At 49.2% G+C, this 22,465-nt stretch overlaps 1 protein-coding gene across 3 annotated transcripts in view; it reads right to left on the reverse strand.

The window, feature by feature from the left end:
- Positions 1 to 235: 235 nt before the first annotated feature.
- EIF2AK3 (eukaryotic translation initiation factor 2 alpha kinase 3) overlaps positions 236 to 22,465 on the reverse strand; it is a 100,753-nt gene continuing 78,523 nt past the window's right edge. For all 3 annotated transcript variants that reach the window (XM_063925126.1, XM_063925120.1, XM_063925121.1), the window contains 2 exons: positions 3,348 to 3,410; positions 236 to 2,057 (listed from right to left, as the gene is read on the reverse strand). In XM_063925126.1, the coding sequence (XP_063781196.1) occupies positions 1,881 to 2,057; positions 3,348 to 3,410 (240 nt within the window). In that variant the 3' untranslated portion in view covers positions 236 to 1,880. The remainder of the gene's footprint in view (positions 2,058 to 3,347; positions 3,411 to 22,465) is intronic.

A 22,465-nucleotide genomic window follows, 5' to 3' on the forward strand; every position in this document is an offset into this window, starting at 1 on the left:
CCCAGTGGGCGTTTCTGACTGGTTGCCTGAGCGGTGACTAGGTCAGGGAAAGCACAGCCTGGTATAGTCACATCTGATGTGACCATGCCAGGCAAATGGTTAAACCCAAGGAATTTGGTCTAAACTTGGTAATAGTGGTAAAGTAAGAATTGGTTGGCTTATTGCCCTTTTTTTCCAGATAACAGATTTTGCAGAGTTTTATCTTATACTAGCAGATTTATGCCACTAACAAATATTTTTCTTATTTTTTTATTTATTAAATCACTTAGACTTGAAAAAAAGTCACACAATGTAATGCACTTAACTGGTCTCATTATGCAATAAGTGCTCTGTACAGCACCAACCCACTGGATTGACCGACCTATATAAATAAAACATTTACATAAAAATAAAAAACACAATTTAACTCATTAAATGATTCCCAAGCCCATTTGTTACATAACTTGTAGCGTGTAAGACATTAAAGAACTTGTCGAAAAGTAGTAAGACATTAAAAGAAATGGTTCGTAACCGTACATTCAACATTTTTGACGTAAATGTGGTATTACCTAGTGTTCTAGTGCAATTCAGACTTAATGCAAATCAAGGTGAGCATGACTGCAGTAAGGCAATAATGGGATCACATTTACTGTGCAAATCTAGGGAAGGTGCCTAAACGTTTCCAAAAATCTGTGGCCTTTATATGCCCTGAAGCGCTGCCAACACACCCCTCAGGGTAAACGTGTAGAAATAGGAAGAGGGTTCGCCAGCTGGTTTGGAAATCCTTACATTTTTGCCCAGTTTGTCTCAAACGACCGTTTAAGATAATGGAGGACAACAGATTATGGTCAACACCACAAACAATACACTGACAGGAATGGCCTCAGCGACAGGAAACAGTCTGTATAGCTGCTCTTAGCATCAAACTACCAATAGTTAGATTGGAGCAGCACATAACTAAACTGATGTATAAATTACAAAAAGAGGGGGCGCCATTTTGTTCGCTGAACCAGGGCTTAGTCTAGCAATTCACTTAGAACTCGGGGTAAGGCTGAAAGACGGAGGTACAGGTGAGTACAATGAGAAAAGCAAGGCCCTGGAATGAAGTGAGGCACTGCCGCAGTGTGTTATGAATTTCAGGGCCTTGCCCTGGCAGTGTGGTCATGCCATCTTGATGGCATAACTGCCCCCATTTGTCAGATCTATAGGCCATGTTACATTGCATCTCTCCCTCAGCACCCTGGGTTGCTAGTTCAGGATCGGCTATATTTTATAAGAAAACGTGACAAGCCCAACAAAATGGCTGCCTCCAATGTGAACAGAGAAGTTTTTTTTTCTTATTTAAAGTGCCTTAAATTACAAGTTCTCACGGAATGAACAGTATTTACTTTAGAGGACATGATAACACCCCAGTAGTATTTCATAACTTCCCCATCCAAACCTAGAAATATATTTGATATATACCATGGACAACCATCATTTTCTCCAGAGTTCAAAAATCTGTGCTTTACATCATCATGTAAAAACGTATTAAAAAGACCAGTTATCAAACCTACAGATCATCTTTTATAAAACATTAAGTCTGTAGAATATTATTAGGTGTGGTGTCCAAGCAGAGGAAAAGTCCATATTACTCGATAGCCACCAAAAATATTAGAAAAAAAAATAATTCTCTAGGACTTCATAATGCCAAAAGGAACAATGTGCTCTCAATCATTACAAGCCATGTCCAACAAAGGGACACCTGGCCAATGTTTTGTGGAAATAAAATCTGATCCTACTGTGATAGGAGGAGATCTCCGAGTGTAAATTAGTCAGGGCTCGATAACTAGTTCGGGTGTGAGGGTAGACAGTCTTCATGGTCAAACAGAAGTTAAATCTGAGCGATACACTTGGAGCGGTCACATGCTGGGATGCCTCACACCCTTCAGACCTGAGGTGCTCAAAGTCCGGGACCTCTGCCTGAGAGTCAGCTTGCCAGGAAGTTCAATGCTCTCAAACAGAGGGCTGTCAATGATTTCTTCAGCCTCCGGCCTCTCGCTAGGGTTATGGGAAAGCATATGCCGGACCATGTTTTGCTGTAACAAGCAGAAAGACATGCAGTTAAGGCATTGGGAAATGTACAACAACGTACATTTAAAAGGAGAAATATATTACAAAAATAAACACCCCCCCGCACACACCAACAAGAACATACCATACCTATAATAGGTCCACTTTCAATATTCTAAAAGAAAGACCCACACAGAGAAATGAGAGGATGGTGGACAGATCTGCCGCCAGCTTAGATCCGACACCACAAAATTTGTCCTCAAGCATCCCTGACCATACATGTTCTGTGGATCTGCTCCAGGGAGACAGGAAGTGTAACCCCTGGGTCAGTCACATGGACTGTAAGTGAAGACAGAGGGCATGTTTGGGAAAAGTTGGTTTAAACATCAATTTCTTCTGCGTCTTGGGAAGATCCAGTGTAGCACTACTATAGGCGGGCTTAGCAGCCCTCTGGCCATGGACATAAAGCCATCCAGCACAGGGTAAGTTCTATGCTGCTGAAAATCCACATCACTGCCCTTGTAGAGCCTTTGACACCTAAATGGCCTTCCACTGACCCCAGTGTAAAAACAAACCACTCCACTCCCTGCCACACAGTCTCTGTAGGGGGGCAGTCTCACCCCCGTCAGCCTTCCAGGCTAGTAATCTGTGACAGAAGGCTTTTATGTATACAATCTATAGGGAAATAGGCATTATACACAAGGATAAGCGTTCTCTATTGCATAACTGTCCACCAGATGGCAAAGGTTCTTGGAGGGCTATATGATATGGTCATCCAGCAAAGTTGTCCTGAGGTCAGAAGGAAGGGAAAGTGAAGAAAGAGAAAATGTGTGGATGTGTGTGCACTGTACAGTGGGGAAGTAACTAAATAGGAAAGCATATGAATTTTATGTGGGTGGGTCTGGAAGTTGATAAGCTAGCCTGAAGAGGTGAGTTTGCAGGGAACGCTTGAAGGTTTGGAGACTAGGGAAGTCTTACAGATGTACACCTCTGCTCACTTCATTTGCACTAGCGTGACTGATCACATACTCCAAACATTTCACTTGATTTAAACTAAACATACTTTAGAAGACAAAAACAAAAGGATATTTTGGCAGGTACTTCGGGGTCAAGATCACATTACTAATAAAACTGGATTTAAAAGCCTCACTAGTGTTACCGATTGATTGTACAGACTCTGCCTTCTAATGGCTGCCTCTGCTGTATGCAGGAGACACGTTTTCATCACCTGATAATATATAGAAACCATTTTCACGCAGTGTCTCCTGTTTTAAGTCTTAAAACTTAGATCCCCTTGTTTTATGCACACTGCTTACCTCTTGGGGATATTGCTGAGTAAACAGAGCTGGAAACTTCAGGTCACGCAAATCTGTTAAAATCTAAAGGGGAAATAAAAAAATAAAAAATAAAAAAAGCCATGTAATTCAGTAGAAGTAAATATATATCTTCAACATGCTAAATGACTGATCAAATAGTTAAAGTTAAGTCAGAGTAGTTCATACTAGCAGAGAAAGGGCACCCCATGCACTGAATGTAGTAAGGCAATGCTAGCCACCATCATCTAGATATGGCGCAGGATTGGTCAGCATGTAGGGAGAGTCACCCTGCTCAGACCGCAGGATTGGTCAGAATGTAGGGAGTCACCCTGCTCAGACCGCAGGATTGGTCAGCGTGTAGGCAGCATTAGGTTGTCTGTCAACAGAGGTCATGAAGATGGTTGGATAGACTGGTAAACAGAGGGGCATTATACAGGAATAATGCTATTGTAGTTTAAAGTCAGTAGTGGCCATTTCTGCATAACTGGCACATCAAAGTGTGCAAAGTGGTCTGTATCCCACAACAACCAGCCTTTCACAACTGGTTTGTGGCCGTCTCTGCTGGGTAAAGTCAGCGTTATGCCTCATGTCAGTGATGCTTTGATCAAATGTTTGTTGTTAAAAGGAGCAACTGTTAAAACTACAACAGTAGCGACACATGTACAGTGTGTGTATATATCAATTATGCTCTGTGCATCTGGAGAAAATGAGATCTCAGACGCTTCCTGAACTACACTACATTAGAAGGCACCTCATCTAACACAACGGAGCTCCGCCTGTATGTTACAATGTATCCTGTAAGCATTGATCTGTGAATCTAACGCAGGAGATTTATTAACCTAGATTAATTAAGTGTGTGCACACCACATGTACTATGTGCAATGGTCACTTGCAGACAAGTAAATCTAAGGCTGAGGGGGTTATGTAATAGGTTCAGAGGCTAATGAACCGTTATGCAATCAGCAAGTTTGCCACTATGGTATGGTGCTTTGCACTGGCTGTGTTTTAAATGTGCTTAAAGAAAATTATAAATAAAGAATATACAAATAAAAAAAATTAAAAAATTAAAGCCGCAATCCTTTTTAAAGCAAAACCAACCCAATGTCTGCTTGCAGTTTTAAAAACGCTGGTTCCTTAAATAAGGTATTACATAACCCCCTACAGGAAAATTCTCCATCCTTCTGGACCTCTCCGCTCACCCCCCTTCTCTAGAACTCCTCCAGCCGGGATATAGTTAACACACCGGCTGTCAGGATCCTGGCGTTCAGGATCCTGACAGCCGGTAAAAATCAGGCGGTCGGAATATCGACCACTCCTTGGTATTCCCACTCGGGTGGTGGGTCCACGCCATCCCGCCTCGATATTATGGTAGTCGCATTGCAATAACTCCCATAATTGGGACAGGGCCTGCCCTCAGGTCTAGTTTGTACCTGCTAGAAATACATTTAAACTCGTTATATTATAGATATGCCCCTTTTTACCCAAGACTAACTGTAATCCATTCGCTCATCATCTGCATTCCCCTCCTTTCTCTGACGTCCTAGTGGATGCTGGGTACTCCGTAAGGACCATGGGGAATAGACAGGCTCCGCAGGAGACTGGGCACTCTTTAAAGAAAGATTAGGTACTATATCTGGTGTGCACTGGCTCCTCCCTCTATGCCCCTCCTCCAGACCTCAGTTAGAATCTGTGCCCGGCCAGAGCTGGATGCACTTAGTGGGCTCTCCTGAGTTCACTAAAAGTATTTGTTAGGATTTTTATTTTCAGTGAGATCTGCTGGCAACAGACTCACTGCTACGTGGGACTTAGGGGAGAGAAGCAAACCTACCTGCTTGCAGCTAGCTTGTGCTTCTAGGCTACTGGACACCATTAGCTCCAGAGGGATCGAACACAGGGCCCGACCTCGATCGTCCGTTCCCGGAGCCGCGCCGCCATCCCCCTTGCAGAGCCAGAAGACGGAAGAAACCGGAGGAAATCGGCGGCTGAAGACTTCGGTCTTCAATAAGGTAGCGCACAGCACTGCAGCTGTGCGCCATTGCTCCCACAGCACACCACACGCTCCGGTCACTGGTGGGTGCAGGGCGCTGGGGGGGGGCGCCCTGGGCTGCAATTAATATACCTTTTGGCAATAAAAAGAACATAATACAGTGTTTAACACTGTATATGTGCAGAAACCCCCGCCATTAACGTTATAAAAAGCGGGAGAAGCCCGCCGTTGAAGGGGCGGGGCTATCTCCCTCAGCACAGCCAGCGCCATTTTCTCTTCACAGCTCCGCTGGAAGGACGCTCCCCAGGCTCTCCCCTGCAGTATACACTACAGAAAGGGTAAAAAAGAGAGGGGGGGGCACATAAATTTAGGCGCAAAATTGTGATATAAGCAGCTATAGGGGGAAAATTCACTTTGTGTATAGTGTGTATCCCTCTGTTATATAGCGCTCTGGTGTGTGCTGACATACTCTCTCTCTGTCTCCCCAAAGGACTTTGTGGGGTCCTGTCCTCAGTCAGAGCATTCCCTGTGTGTGTGTGCGGTGTGTCGGTATGGCTGTGTCGACATGTTTGATGAGGACACTTACGTGGAGGCGGAGCAGGTGCCGATAAGTGTGATGTCGCCCCCTGCGGAGCCGACACCTGAGTGGATGGATATGTGGAAAGTATTAACCGACAGTGTCAACTCCTTGCATAAAAGGTTCGATGACGCAGCTTTGGGACAGCCGGTATCTCAGCCCGCGCCTGCCCAGGCATCTCAGAGGCAGTCAGGGGCTCAAAAACGCCCGCTACCTCAGATGGCAGACACAGATGTCGACACGGAGTCTGACTCCAGTGTCGACGAGGATGAGACAAATATACAATCCACTAGGGCCATCCGATGCATGATTACGGCAATGAAAAATGTGTTGCACATTTCTGACATTAACCCGGTTACCACAAAAAAGGGTATTATGTTTGGGGAGAAAAAGCAGCCAGTGACTTTTCCCCCATCTGATGAGTTAAATGAATTGTGTGAAGAAGCATGGGGTTCCCCAGATAAGAAACTAGTAATTTCTAAGCGGTTACTAATGGCGTACCCTTTCCCGCCAACGGATAGGTTACGCTGGGAGACATCCCCTAAGGTGGACAAGGCGCTCACACGCTTATCAAAAAAGGTGGCACTGCCTTCTCAGGATACGGCCGCCTTAAAGGAGCCTGCAGATAGAAAGCAGGAGGCTATCCTGAAGTCTGTGTATACACACTCCGGTACTATACTGAGACCTGCTATTGCTTCAGCATGGATGTGTAGTGCTGCAGCAGCGTGGTCTGATTCCCTGTCTGATAACATTGATTCCCTTGACAGGGACACTATATTGCTAACCATAGAGCATATTAAAGATGTTGTCTTATATATGAGAGATGCACAGAGGGACATTTGCGGGCTGGCATCTAGAATTAATGCAATGTCCATTTCTGCCAGGAGAGTATTATGGACTCGGCAGTGGACAGGTGATGCTGATTCTAAAAGGCACATGGAAATTTTGCCTTATAAGGGTGAGGAATTGTTTGGGGACGGTCTTTCGGACCTTGTATCCACAGCAACAGCTGGGAAGTCGACTTTTTTACCTCAGGTTCCCTCACAGCCTAAGAAAGCACCGTATTATCAAGTACAGTCCTTTCGGCCTCAGAAAGGCAAGCGGGTTAGAGGCGCGTCCTTTCTGCCCAGAGGCAGTGGTAGAGGGAAAAAGCTGCACCATACAGCCAGTTCCCAAGAACAAAAATCCTCCCCTGCTTCCACCAAGTCCACCGCATGACGCTGGGGCTCCACATGTGGAGCCAGGTGCGGTGGGGGCCCGTCTCCGGAACTTCAGCGACCAGTGGGTTCACTCACAGGTGGATCTCTGGGTTCTACAAGTGGTATCTCAGGGATACAAGCTGGAGTTCGAGACGTCTCCCCCTCGCCGTTATCTCAAATCAGCCTTGCCAGCTACTCCCCAGGACAGGGAGGTAGTTCTGGCAGCAATTCACAAGCTGTACCTCCAGCAGGTGATAAGCAAAGTTCCCCTCCTTCAACAGGGACGGGGTTACTATTCCACAATGTTTGTGGTACCGAAACCAGACGGTTCGGTGAGACCCATTCTAAATTTGAAATCCTTGAACACTTACATAAGGAAGTTCAAAATGGAATCGCTCAGGGCGGTTATTGCAAGCCTGGAAGAGGGGTATTATATGGTATCACTGGACATCAAGGATGCTTCCCTACATGTCCCCATTTACCCACCTCACCAGGTGTACCTCCGTTTTGTGGTACAGGACTGCCATTACCAATTCCAGACGTTGCCGTTTGGTCTGTCCACGGCACCGAGGGTATTTACCAAAGTAATGGCCGAAATGATGATACTCCTTCGGAAGAAGGGAGTTATAATTATCCCGTACTTGGACGATCTCCTTATAAAGGCGAGGTCCAGGGAGCAGTTGTTGGTCGGAGTAGCACTATCTCAGGAAGTGCTACAACAGCACGGCTGGATTCTGAATATCCCAAAGTCGCAGCTGGTTCCTACGACGCGTCTGCTGTTCCTGGGTATGATTCTGGACACAGAACAGAAGAAGGTGTTTCTCCCGGAGGAGAAGGCCAAGGAGTTGTCATCTCTGGTCAGAGACCTCCTAAAACCAAAACAGGTGTCGGTGCATCACTGCACGCGAGTCCTGGGAAAGATGGTAGCTTCTTACGAGGCAATTCCATTCGGCAGGTTCCATGCAAGGATCTTTCAGTGGGATCTGTTAGACAAGTGGTCCGGATCGCATCTTCAGATGCATCGGCTGATCACCCTGTCCCCGAGGGCCAGGGTGTCTCTGCTGTGGTGGCCGCAGAGTGCTCATCTTCTCGAGGGCCGCAGATTCGGCATACAGGACTGGGTCCTGGTGACCACGGATGCAAGCCTCCGAGGTTGGGGGGCAGTCACTCAGGGAAGAAACTTCCAAGGACAATGGTCGAGTCTGGAGGCTTCCCTACACATAAATATTCTGGAACTAAGGGCCATTTACAATGCCCTAAGTCAGGCAAAACCCCTGCTTCAAAACCAGCCAGTGCTGATTCAGTCAGACAACATCACTGCGGTCGCCCATGTAAACCGACAGGGCGGCACAAGAAGCAGGATGGCGATGGCAGAAGCCACAAGGATTCTACGATGGGCGGAAAATCACATGATAGCACTGTCAGCAGTGTTCATTCCGGGAGTGGACAACTGGGAAGCAGACTTCCCTCAGCAGGCACGACCTCCACCCGGGAGAGTGGGGACTTCATCCAGAAGTCTTCCAGCTGATTGTAAATCGTTGGGAAAGGCCACAGGTGGACATGATGGCGACCCGCCTCAACAAAGAACTAAAAAGATATTGCGCCAGGTCAAGGGACCCTCAGGCGATAGCTGTGGACGCTCTAGTGACACCGTGGGTGTACCAGTCGGTTTATGTGTTCCCTCCTCTTCCTCTCAAACCAAAGGTACTGAGGATAATAAGAAAGAGGAGTAAGAACTATACTCATCGTTCCGGATTGGCCAAGAAGGACTTGGTACCCGGAACTACAAGAAATGATCTCAGAGGACCCTTGCCCTCTGCCTGCTACAGCAGGGGCCCTGTCTGTTCCAAGACTTACCGCGGCTGCGTTTGACGGCATGGCGGTTGAACGCCGGATCCTGATGGAAAAGGGCATTCCGGTTGAAGTCATTCCTACGCTGATAAAAGCTAGGAAGGATGTGACAGCAAAACATTATCATCGCATATGGCGAAAATATGTTGCTTGGTGTGAGGCTATGAAGGCCACAACAGAAGAATTTCAGCTGGGTCGATTTCTGCACTTCCTACAGTCAGGAGTGACTATGGGCCTAAAATTGGGATCCATTAAAGTCCAGATTTCGGCCCTGTCTATTTTCTTTAAAAAAAAAAACTGGCTTCACTGCCTGAAGTTCAGACGTTTGTTAAGGGAGTGCTGCATATTCAGCCTCCTTTTGTGCCTCCAGTGGCACCTTGGGATCTCAACGTTGTGTTGGATTTCCAAAAATCACATTGGTTTGAGCCACTTCAGACCGTGGAGTTGAAATATCTCACGTGGAAAGTGGTCATGCTTTTGGCCTTGGCTTCGGCTAGGCGTGTGTCAGAATTGGCGGCTTTGTCATGTAAAAGCCCCTATCTGATCTTCCATATGGACAGGGCAGAATTGAGGACTCGTCCCCAATTTCTCCCTAAGGTGGTATCAGCGTTTCATTTGAACCAACCTATTGTGGTGCCTGCGGCTACTCGGGACTTGGAGGCTTCCAAGTTGCTGGATGTAGTCCGGGCCCTGAAAATCTATGTTTCCAGGACGGCTAGAGTCAGAAAAACTGACTCGCTGTTTATCCTGCATGCACCCAACAAGCTGGGTGCTCCTGCTTCTAAGCAGACTATTGCTCGCTGGATCTGTAGCACGATTCAACTTGCACATTCAGCGGCTGGACTGCAGCATCCTAAATCAGTCAAAGCCCATTCCACGAGGAAGGTGGGCTCTTCTTGGGCGGCTGCCCGAGGGGTCTCGGCTTTACAACTTTGCCGAGCTGCTACCTGGTCGGGATCAAACACGTTTGCAAAATTCTACAAGTTTGATACCCTGGCTGAGGAGGACCTTGAGTTTGCTCATTCGGTGCTGCAGAGTCATCCGCACTCTCCCGCCCGTTTGGGAGCTTTGGTATAATCCCCATGGTCCTTACGGAGTACCCAGCATCCACTAGGACGTCAGAGAAAATAAGATTTTACTCACCGGTAAATCTATTTCTCGTAGTCCGTAGTGGATGCTGGGAGCCCGTCCCAAGTGCGGAATTCTGCAATACTTGTATATAGTTATTGCTTAACTATAGGGTTTTTTGTTCTGAGCCATCAGTTTAATGAGGCTCAGTTGTTGTTCATACTGTTAACTGGGTATAGTTATCACGAGTTGTACGGTGTGATTGGTGTGGCTGGTATGAGTCTTACCCTGGATTCCAAATCCTTTCCTTGTAATGTCAGCTCTTCCGGGCACAGTTTCCCTAGCTGGGGTCTGGAGGAGGGGCATAGAGGGAGGAGCCAGTGCACACCAGATATAGTACCTAATCTTTTCTTTAAAGAAGTGCCCAGTCTCCTGCGGAGCCCGTCTATTCCCCATGGTCCTTACGGAGTACCCAGCATCCACTACGGACTACGAGAAATAGATTTACCGGTGAGTAAAATCTTATTATCTGGCAAGGTCTGTCCTTCCTTCATTTAAGACTTAAAACCCACTGCGTATGATAAAAGGTGCTTCAGCCAATCAGCTCCCAACGGTCATGTGTTCAGCTCCTGTGTTTGAAAAATGAGTTGGGAGCTGATTGGCTGGAGCACCATCATATGCAACGAGTTTTATCATTTATAACAAATTTTATCTATGTCTAACGCATGACTTTCCAAATCTCAACACACTAGATGCCCATACAGCTTTCTCACCCTTGTTAAGAACACCCCGTCAAACATTTCAAAGTCATCTTCATATAAAGTCGCCCATTTAGATCTAAGCTAGTCTGTACCTAAACCACCCATTCTAATGACCACCTCTCACCCTTGCCGATAAGAGTTCTCCCCAGTGGCTACCCACTTCTGGATTACCCTACCCCAATTAATACTTCCTTCCCGCCAAATCTTAAATGCCCTCTGAAAAAAATGTATTTACTAAAGACCGTTCTACTCCCACATACACGCGGTGCAGGCACTGGGCTGCTGGCCCTCTCTCCTCACACTCGGTGCGGGCACTGGGCTGCTGGCCCTCTCTCCTCACACTCGGTGCGGGCACTGGGCTGCTGGCCCCCGTTCTCCTCACACTCGGTGCGGGCACTGGGCTGTTGGCCCCCGCTCTCCTCACACTCGGTGCGGGCACTGGGCTGCTGGCCCCCGCTCTCCTCACACTCGGTGCGGGCACTGGGCTGCTAGCCCTCTCTCCTCACACTCGGTGCGGGCACTGGGCTGCTGGCCCTCTCTCCTCACACTCTGTGCGGGCACTGGGCTGCTGGCCCCCTCTCCTCACACTCGTTGCGGGCACTGGGCTGCTAGCCCTCTCTCCTCACACTCGGTGCGGGCACTGGGCTGCTGGCCCTCTCTCCTCACACTCGTTGCGGGCACTGGGCTGCTGGCCCCCTCTCCTCACACTCGGTGCGGGCACTGGGCTGCTGGCCCCCTCTCCTCACACTCGGTGCGGGCACTGGGCTGCTGGCCCTCTCTCCTCACACTCGGTGCGGGCACTGGGCTGCTGGCCCTCTCTCACACTCGGTGCGGGCACTGGGCTGCTGGCCCTCTCTCCTCACACTCGGTGCGGGCACTGGGCTGCTGGCCCTCTCTCCTCACACTCGGTGCGGGCACTGGGCTGCTGGCCCTCTCTCCTCACACTCGGTGCAGGCACTGGGCTGCTGGCCCTCTCTCCTCACACTCGGTGCAGGCACTGGGCTGCTGGCCCTCTCTCCTCACACTCGGTGCGGGCACTGGGCTGCTGGCCCACTCTCCTCACACTCGGTGCGGGCACTGGGCTGCTGGCCCTCTCTCCTCACACTCGGTGCGGGCACTGGGCTGCTGGCCCTCTCTCCTCACACTCGGTGCGGGCACTGGGCTGCTGGCCCTCTCTCCTCACACTCGGTGCGGGCACTGGGCTGCTGGTCCTCTCTCCTCACACTCGGTGCAGGCACTGGGCTGCTGGCCCTCTCTCCTCACACTCGGTGCAGGCACTGGGCTGCTGGCCCTCTCTCCTCACACTCGGTGCGGGCACTGGGCTGCTGGCCCTCTCTCCTCACACTCGGTGCAGGCACTGGGCTGCTGGCCCTCTCTCCTCACACTCGGTGCGGGCACTGGTCTGCTGGCCCACTCTCCTCACACTCTGTGCAGGCACTGGGCTGCTAGCCCTCTCTGCACACACTTCTTTCTCACATAAACTGTAAGCTGGAACAAGCAGAACTGTCCAACCCTTCGCTTTGAAGCCAGCACTTATTTGGTGTCACTTGTGTGTCCATTAAATGTATGCTATGCGGACACAGTGGTGTCACACCAATAGATAAGACTGTGTCTTGGCCAGAAGATGACCATTCTGTTAATAGCAGTCCCCAGTATAGTCTTAGCAAAGTAAAAGTCTTTATGAGGAAACAGCGCCATCTACAGGTTGACAACCAGTAATGAAGATCATTAGCGATACCAATCCCACATCTTATTCTAGGTCAATGATCTTTCCACACACAAAAAAAAATAAGAATTTACTCACCGGTAATTCTATTTCTCGTAGTCCGTAGTGGATGCTGGGAACTCCGTAAGGACCATGGGGAATAGACGGGCTCCACAGGAGACTGGGCACTTCTTTAAAGAAAAGATTAGGTACTATCTGGTGTGCACTGGCTCCTCCCTCTATGCCCCTCCTCCAGACCTCAGTTAGGGAAACTGTGCCCGGAAGAGCTGACATTACAAGGAAAGGATTTTTGGAATCCAGGGTAAGACTCATACCAGCCACACCAATCACGCCGAAAAACTTGTGATAACCTTACCCAGTTAACAGTATGAACAACAACTGAGCCTCACTCAACAGATGCTCATAACAATAACCCTTATTTGAGCAATAACTATATACACGTATTGCAGAAAGTCCGCACTTGGGACGGGCGCCCAGCATCCACTACGGACTACGAGAAATAGAATTACCGGTGAGTAAATTCTTATTTTCTCTGACGTCCTAGTGGATGCTGGGAACTCCGTAAGGACCATGGGGATTATACCAAAGCTCCCAAACGGGCGGGAGAGTGCGGATGACTCTGCAGCACCGAATGAGCAAACACAAGGTCCTCCTCAGCCAGGGTATCAAACTTGTAGAACTTTGCAAAGGTGTCTGAACCCGACCAAGTAGCCGCTCGGCAAAGCTGTAAAGCAGAGACCCCTCGGGCAGCCGCCCAAGAAGAACCCACCTTCCTCGTGGAATGGGCTTTTATTGATTTTGGATGCGGCAATCCAGCCGCAGAATGAGCCAGCTGAATCGTGCTACAGATCCAGCGAGCAATAGTTTGCTTTGAAGCAGGAGCACCCAGCTTGTTGGGTGCATGCAGGATAAACAGCGAGTCAGTCTTCCTGACTCCAGCCGTTCTAGAAACATATTTTCAAAGCCCTGACTACGTCCAGCAACTTGGAATCCTCCAAGTCCCGAGTAGCCGCAGGCACCACAATAGGTTGGTTCAAATGAAACGATGATGCCACCTTTGGGAGAAATTGGGGACGAGTCCTCAATTCTGCCCTGTCCATATGGAAGATCAGATATGGGCTTTTACATGACAAAGCCGCCAATTCCGACACACGCCTAGCCGATGCTAAGGCCAACAGCATGACCACTTTCCACGTGAGATACTTTAGTTCCACGGTCTTAAGTGGCTCAAACCAGTGGGATTTCAGGAAATCCAACACAACGTTAGGATCCCAGGGTGCCACTGGTGGCACGAAAGGGGGCTGAATATGCAGCACTCCCTTAACAAACGTCTGAACCCAGTTCTTTTTGAAAGAAAATGGATAGGGCCGAAATCTGGACCTTTATGGACCCCAATTTTAGGCCCATAGTCACCTCTGACTGTAGAAAGTGCAGGAATCGACCCAGCTGGAATTCCTCTGTAGGGGCCGTCCTGGCCTCACACCAAGCAACATATTTTCGCCATATACGGTGATAATGCTTTGCTGTCACGTCCTTCCTAGCCTTTATCAGCGTAGGAATAACTTCATCCGGAATGCCTTTTTCCGCTAGGATCCGGCGTTCAACCGCCATGCCGTCAAACGCAGCCGCGGTAAGTCTTGGAACAGACAGGGCCCTTGTTGCAGCAGGTCCTGTCTGAGAGGCAGAGGCCATGGGTCCTCTGTGCGCATTTCTTGCAGTTCCGGGGACCAAGTCCTTCTTGGCCAATCCGGAACAATGAGTATTGTTCTTATTCCTCTCTTTCTTACTATTCTCAGTACCTTGGGTATGAGAGGAAGAGGAGGAAACACATATACCGACTGGTACACCCACGGTGTCACTAGGGCGTCCACAGCTATCGCCTGAGGGTCCCTTGACCTGGCGCAATATATCTTTTTAGCTTTTTGTTGAGGCGGGACGCCATCATGTCCACCTGTGGCAGTTCCCATCGCTTTGCAATCTGTGTGAAGACTTCTTGATGAAGTCCCCACTCTCCCGGGTGGAGGTCGTGTCTGCTGAGGAAGTCTGCTTCCCAGTTTTTCACTCCCAGAATGAACACTGCTGACCGTGCTTGCACGTGATTCTCCGCCCACCGAAGAATCTTTGTGGCTTCCGCCATTGCCATCATGCTTCTTGTGCCGCCCTGGCGGTTTACATGGGCGACCGCCGTGATGTTGTCTGACTGAATCAGCACTGGCCGGTTTCGAAGCAGGGGCTCTGCTTGACTCAGGGCGTTGTAAATGGCCCTTAGTTCCAGTATATTTATGTGTAGAGAAGTCTCCAGACTTGACCACAGCCCTTGGAAGTTTCTTCCCTGAGTGACTGCCCCCCATCCTCGGAGGCTTGCATCAGTGGTCACCAGGACCCAGTCCTGTATGCCGAACCTGCGGCCCTCGAGAAGGTGAGCACTCTGCAGCCACCACAGCAGAGACACCCTGGCCCTTGGGGACAGGGTGATCAGCCGATGCATCTGAAGATGCGATCCGGACCACTTGTCCAACAGATCCCACTGAAAGATCCTTGCATGGAACCTGCCGAAGGGAATGGCTTCGTATGAAGCCACCATCTTTCCCAGGACTCGCGTGCAGTGATGCACCGATACCTGTTTTGGTTTCAGGAGGTCCCTGACCAGAGATGCTAATTCCTGGGCCTTCTCCACCGGGAGAAACACCTTCTTCTGTTCTGTGTCCAGAATCATGCACAGGAAAAGCAGACGCGTAGTAGGAATCAGCTGCGACTTTGGAACATTCAGAATCCAGCCGTGCTGTTTGCAACACTTCCTGAGAGAGTGCTACGCTGATCAACAACTGCTCTCTGGACCTCGCCTTTATGAGGAGATCATCCAAGTACGGGATAACTATAACTCCATTCTTCCGAAGGAGTATCATCATTTCGGCCATTACCTTGGTAAATATCATCGGTGCCGTGGACAGGCCAAACGGCAACGTCTGGAACTGGTAATGACAGTCCTGTACCACAAACCTGAGGTACTCCTGGTGAAGTGGGTGAATGGGGACATGCAAGTAAGCATCCTTGATGTCCAGCGACATCATAAAATCCCCCTCTTCCAGGCTTGCAATAACCGCTCTGAGCGATTCCATTTTGAACTTGAATTTCTTTATATAAGTGTTCAAGGATTTTAAATTCAGAATGGGTCTCACCGAACCGTCCGGTTTCGGTACCACAAACATTGTGGAATAGTAACCCCTTCCCTGTTGAAGGAGGGGGACCCTGATAATAAGAATTTACTTACCGATAATTCTATTTCTCGGAGTCCGTAGTGGATGCTGGGGTTCCTGAAAGGACCATGGGGAATAGCGGCTCCGCAGGAGACAGGGCACAAAAGTAAAGCTTTTACAGGTCAGGTGGTGTGTACTGGCTCCTCCCCCTATGACCCTCCTCCAGACTCCAGTTAGGTACTGTGCCCGGACGAGCGTACACAATAAGGGAGGATTTTGAATCCCGGGTAAGACTCATACCAGCCACACCAATCACACCGTACAACTTGTGATCTAAACCCAGTTAACAGTATGATAACAGAGGAGCCTCTGAAAGATGGCTTCCTAAACAATAACCCGAATTAGTTAACAATAACTATGTACAAGTATTGCAGATAATCCGCACTTGGGATGGGCGCCCAGCATCCACTACGGACTCCGAGAAATAGAATTATCGGTAAGTAAATTCTTATTTTCTCTATCGTCCTAAGTGGATGCTGGGGTTCCTGAAAGGACCATGGGGATTATACCAAAGCTCCCAAACGGGCGGGAGAGTGCGGATGACTCTGCAGCACCGAATGAGAGAACTCCAGGTCCTCCTTTGCCAGGGTATCAAATTTGTAAAAATTTACAAACGTGTTCTCCCCTGACCACGTAGCTGCTCGGCAGAGTTGTAATGCCGAGACCCCTCGGGCAGCCGCCCAAGATGAGCCCACCTTCCTTGCGGAATGGGCCTTAACAGATTTAGGCTGTGGCAGGCCTGCCACAGAATGTACAAGTTGAATTTTGTTACAAATCCAACGAGCAATCGACTGCTTAGAAGCAGGTGCACCCAACTCGTTGGGTGCATACAGTATAAACAGCGAGTCAGATTTTCTGACTCCAGCCGTCCTTTAAATGTATATTTTTAAGGCTCTGACAACGTCCAACAACTTGGAGTCCTTCAAGTCGTCTGTAGCCGCAGGCACTACAATAGGCTGGTTCAGGTGAAACGCTGATACCACCTTAGGGAGAAAATGCGGACGCGTCCGCAGCTCTGCCCTATGTCGAATGGAAAATTAAATAAGGGCTTTTATAAGACAAAGCCGCCAGTTCAGATACTCTCCCGGCCGAAGCCAGGGCCAGTAACATAGTCACTTTCCATGTGAGATATTTCAAATCCACATTCTTTAGTGGTTCAAACCAATTGGATTTGAGGAAATCTAAAACTACATTTAGATCCCACGGTGCCACCTTAGGCACCACAGGAGGCTGTATATGCAGTACTCCTTTGATAAAAATCTGGACCTCAGGGACTGAGGCCAATTCTTTTTGGAAGAATATTGATAGGGCCGAAATTTGAACCTTAATAGATCCCAATTTGAGACCCATAGACAATCCTGATTGCAGGAAATGTAGGAAAACGACCCAGTTGAAATTCCTCCATCGGAGCACTCGGCTGCTCGCACCACGCAACATATTTTCGCCAAATACGGCGATAATGCTTCGCGGTGACTTCCTTCCTTGCCTTTATCAAGGTAGGAATGACTTCTTCTGGAATGCCTTTTCCTTTTAGGATCTGGCATTCAAACGCCATGCCGTCAAACGCAGCCGCGGTAAGTCTTGAAAAAGACAAGGACCCTGCTGAAGCAGGTTCCTTCTCAGAAGAAGAGGCCACGGATCGTCCGTGACCATCTCTTGAAGTTCCGGGTACCAAGTCCTTCTTGGCCAATCCGGAGCCACTAGTCTTACTCCTCTTTGCCGTATAATCCTCAATACCTTTGGTATGAGAGGCAGAGGAGGAAACACATATACCGACTGGTACACCCAATGTGTTACCAGCGCGTCCACAGCTATTGCCTGCGGATCTCTTGACCTGGCGCAATACCTGTCCAGTGTTTTGTTGAGGCGAGACGCCATCATGTCCACCATTGGTTTTACCCAACGGTTTAATAGCATGTGGAAAACTTCTGGATGAAGTCCCCACTCTCCCGGGTGAAGGTCGTGTCTGCTGAGGAAGTCTGCTTCCCAGTTGTCCACGCCCGGGATGAATACTGCTGACAGTGCTATCACGTGATTCTCCGCCCAGCGAAGGATCCTGGCAGCTTCTGCCATTGCCCTCCTGCTTCTTGTGCCGCCCTGTCTGTTTACATGGGCGACTGCCGTGATGTTGTCCGACTGGATCAACACCGGTCTTCCTTGAAGCAGAGGTTTCGCCTGGCTTAGAGCATTGTAGATTGCTCTTAGTTCCAGAATGCTTATGTGAAGAGACTTTTTCAGGCTCGACCACACTCCCTGGAAATTTCTTCCCTGTGTGACTGCTCCCCAGCCTCTCAGGCTGGCATCCGTGGTCACCAGGATCCAATCCTGCATGCCGAATCTGCGGCCCTCCAATAGATGAGCCTCCTGCAACCCCCACAGAAGGGATACCCTTGTCCTCGGCGACAGGGTTATCCGCAGGTGCATCTGAAGATGCGACCCTGACCATTTGTCCAACAGATCCCTTTGCATGGAATCTGCCGAAAGGGATTGCTTCGTAAGAAGCTACCATTTTTTCCCAGGACTCTTGTGCATTGATGTACAGACACCTTTCCTGGTTTTAGGAGGTTCCTGACCAGGTCAGATAACTCCTTGGCTTTTTCTTCGGGAAGAAAAACCTTTTTCTGAACTGTGTCCAGAATCATCCCCAGGAACAGCAGACGAGTTGTCGGCATTAATTGGGATTTTGGAATATTCAGAATCCATCCGTGCTGCTTTAGCACCTCTTGAGATAGTGCTAAACCCATCTCTAGCTGTTCTCTGGACCTTGCCCTTATTAGGAGATCGTCCAAGTATGGGATAATTAATACGCCTTTTCTTCGAAGAAGAAATATTATCTCGGCCATTACCTTTGTAAAGACCCGAGGTGCCGTGGACAAACCAAACGGCAGCGTCTGAAACTGATAGTGACAGTTTTGTACAACGAACCTGAGGTACCCCTGGTGTGAGGGGTAATTGGAACGTGGAGATACGCATCCTTGATGTCCAAGGATACCATAAAGTCCCCTTCTTCCAGGTTCGCTATCACTGCTCTGAGTGACTCCATCTTGAACTTGAACTTCTTTATGTACAGGTTCAAGGACTTCAGATTTAGAATAGGCCTTACCGAGCCATCCGGCTTCGGTACCACAAAAAGAGTGGAATAATACCCCTTCCCTTGTTGTAGAAGAGGTACCTTGACTATCACCTGCTGAGAATACAGCTTGTGAATGGCTTCCAAAACCGTCTCCCTTTCTGAGGGGGACGTTGGTAAAGCAGACTTCAGGAAACGGCGAGGTGGTTCTGTCTCTAATTTCAACCTGTACCCCTGAGATATTATCTGCAGGATCCAGGGATTTACCTGCGAGTGAGCCCACTGCGCGCTGTAATTCTTGAGACGACCGCCTACCGCCCCCGAGTCCGCTTGCGAAGCCCCAGCGTCATGCTGAGGCTTTTGTAGAAGCCGGGGAGGGCTTCTGTTCCTGGGAAGGAGCTGCCTGTTGCTGTCTCTTCCCTCGTCCTCTGCCTCGTGGCAGATATGAATAGCCCTTTGCTCTCTTATTTTTAAAGGAACGAAAGGGCTGCGGTTGAAAGGTCGGTGCCTTTTTCTGTTGGGGAGTGACTTGAGGTAGAAAAGGTGGATTTCCCGGCCGTAGCCGTGGCCACCAAATCCGATAGACCGACCCCAAATAACTCCTCTACGCATCGCCTGTCCACTGTCGTGTCCATAAAGCTCTTCTGGCCGAAATGGACATAGCACTTACCCGTGATGCCAGTGTGCAGATATCTCTCTGTGCATCACGCATATAAAGAAATGCATCCTTTATTTGTTCTAACGACAGTAAAATATTGTCCCTGTCCAGGGTATCAATATTTTCGATCAGGGACTCTGACCAAACTACCCCAGCACTGCACATCCAGGCAGTCGCTATAGCTGGTCGTAGTATAACACCTGCATGTGTGTATATACCTTTTTGGATATTTTCCATCCTCCTATCTGATGGATCTTTAAGTGCGGCCGTCTCAGGAGAGGGTAACGCCACTTGTTTTGATAAGCGTGTTAGCGCTTTGTCCACCCTAGGAGGTGTTTCCCAGCGCTCCCTAACCTCTGGCGGGAAAGGGTATAAAGCCAATAACTTCTTTGAAATTAGCAGTTTTTTATCGGGGCACCCCACGCTTCATCACACACGTCATTTAATTCTTCTGATTCGGTAAAAACTACTGGTAGTTTTTTCACACCCCACATAATACCCTGTTTAGTGGTACCTGTAGTATCAGCTAAATGTAACATCTCCTTTATTGCCAAAATCATATAACGTGTGGCCCTACTGGAAAATACGGTTGATTCGTCACCTTCACCACCGGAATCAGTGCCTGTGTCTGGGTCTGTGTCGACCGACTGAGGCAAGGGGCGTTTTACAGCCCCTGACGGTGTTTGAGGCGCCTGGACAGGCACTAATTGAGTGTCCGGCCGCCTCATGTCGGCAAACGACTGCTTAAGCGAGTTGATGCTATCCCGTAATTCCACAAATAAAGGCATCCATTCTGGTGTCGACCCCCTAGGAGGTGACATCCTCATATTTGGCAATTGCTCCGCCTCCACACCAATAACGTCCTCATACATGTCGACACACACGTACCGACACACAGCAGACACACAGGGAATGCTCTATACGAAGACAGGACCCACTAGCCCTTTGGGGAGACAGAGGGAGAGTCTGCCAGCACACACCAAAAAGCGCTATATATGACAGGGATAGCCTTATGATTAAGTGCTCCCTTATAGCTGCTTTTATATTAATATATTGCCATTTATTTTGCCCCCCCTCTCTGTTATACCCTGTTTCTGTAGTGCAGTGCAGGGGAGAGACCTGGGAGCCTTCCTGACCAGCGGAGCTGTGACAGAAAATGGCGCCGTGTGCTGAGGAGATAGGCCCCGCCCCTTTTTCGGCGGGCTCGTCTCCCGCTATTTAGTACATTTAGGCAGGGGTAAATATCTCCATATAGCCTCTGGGGCTATATGTGAGGTATTTTTAGCCTTTTTAAAGGTTTTCATTTGCCTCCCAGGGCGCCCCCCCCCAGCGCCCTGCACCCTCAGTGACTGCCGTGTGAAGTGTGCTGAGAGGAAAATGGCGCACAGCTGCAGTGCTGTGCGCTACCTTAAGAAGACTGCAGGAGTCTTCAGCCGCCGATTCTGGACCTCTTCTTGCTTCAGCATCTGTGAGGGGGCCGGCGGCGTGGCTCCGGTGACCATCCAGGCTGTACCTGTGATCGTCCCTCTGGAGCTTCATGTCCAGTAGCCAAGAAGCCAATCCATCCTGCACGCAGGTGAGTTCACTTCTTCTCCCCTCTGTCCCTCGTTGCAGTGATCCTGTTGCCAGCAGGAATCACTGTAAAATAAAAAACCTAAGCTAAACTCTCTAAGCAGCTCTTTATGAGAGCCACCTAGAATTGCACCCTTCTCGGCCGGGCACAAAAATCTAACTGGAGTCTGGAGGAGGGTCATAGGGGGAGGAGCCAGTACACACCACCTGACCTGTAAAAGCTTTACTTTTGTGCCCTGTCTCCTGCGGAGCCGCTATTCCCCATGGTCCTTTCAGGAACCCCAGCATCCACTTAGGACGATAGAGAAAATCACTTGCTGGAGGTACAGCTTGTGAATTGCCGCCAGTACTACCTCCCTTTCCATGTGGGAAGCTGGCAAGGCTGATTTGAGGTAACGGCGTGGGGGAGTCGCTTCGAATTCCAGCTTTTATCCCTGAGATACAATTTGTACAGCCCAGAGATCCACCTGTGAGCGAACCCACTGGTTGCTGAAGTTTCGGAGACGCGCCCCCACCGCACCTGGCTCCGCCTGTGGAGCCCCAACGTCATGCGGTGGACTTAGTGGAAGCAGGGGAGGACTTTTGTTCCTGGGAACTGGCTGCATGGTGCAGCTTCTTACCTCTACCCCTGCCTCTGGCAAGAAAGGATGCGCCCCTGACCCTCTTGCCTTTCTGAGAACGAAAGGACTGCATTTGATAATACGGTGCTTTCTTAGGCTGTGAGGAAACCTGAGGCAAGAAAGTCGACTTTCCAGCTGTCGCTGTGGACACTAGGTCCGATAGACCGTCCCCAAACAATTCCTCACCCTTATAAGGCAAAACCTCCATGTGTTTTTTAGAATCAGCATCTCCTGTCCATTGCAGAGTCCATAAGACCCTCCTGGCAGAAATGGACATAGCATTAATTCTAGAGCCCAGCAGGCAAATGTCCCTCTGAGCATCCTGCATATATAAGACGACGTCTTTTATATGGCCCAGGGTTAGCAAAACAGTATCCCTGTCGAGGGAATCTATGTCGTCTGACAGAGTATCTGTCCATGCTGCTACAGCACTACACATCCAGGCTGAAGCAATAGCAGGTCTCAGTAGAGTACCAGAGTGTGTATACACTGACTTCAGGATAGCTTCCTGCTTTCTATCCGCAGGCTCCTTTAGGGCGGCCGTATCCTGAGACGGCAGGGCCACCTTTTTAGATAAGCGTGTCAGCGCCTTGTCCACCCTAGGGGATGTTTCCCAACGTAACCTGTCCGTTGGCGGGAAAGGGTACGCCATCAGTAACCTCTTAGAAATCACTAGTTTCTTATCAGGGGAACTCCACGCTTCTTCACATAACTCATTTAATTCATCAGATGGGGGAAAAGTCACTGGCTGCTTTTTCCCCCCAAACATATA

Source organism: Pseudophryne corroboree, chromosome 1 (assembly GCF_028390025.1).
Source record: "Pseudophryne corroboree isolate aPseCor3 chromosome 1, aPseCor3.hap2, whole genome shotgun sequence".
NCBI lineage: Eukaryota > Metazoa > Chordata > Amphibia > Anura > Myobatrachidae > Pseudophryne > Pseudophryne corroboree.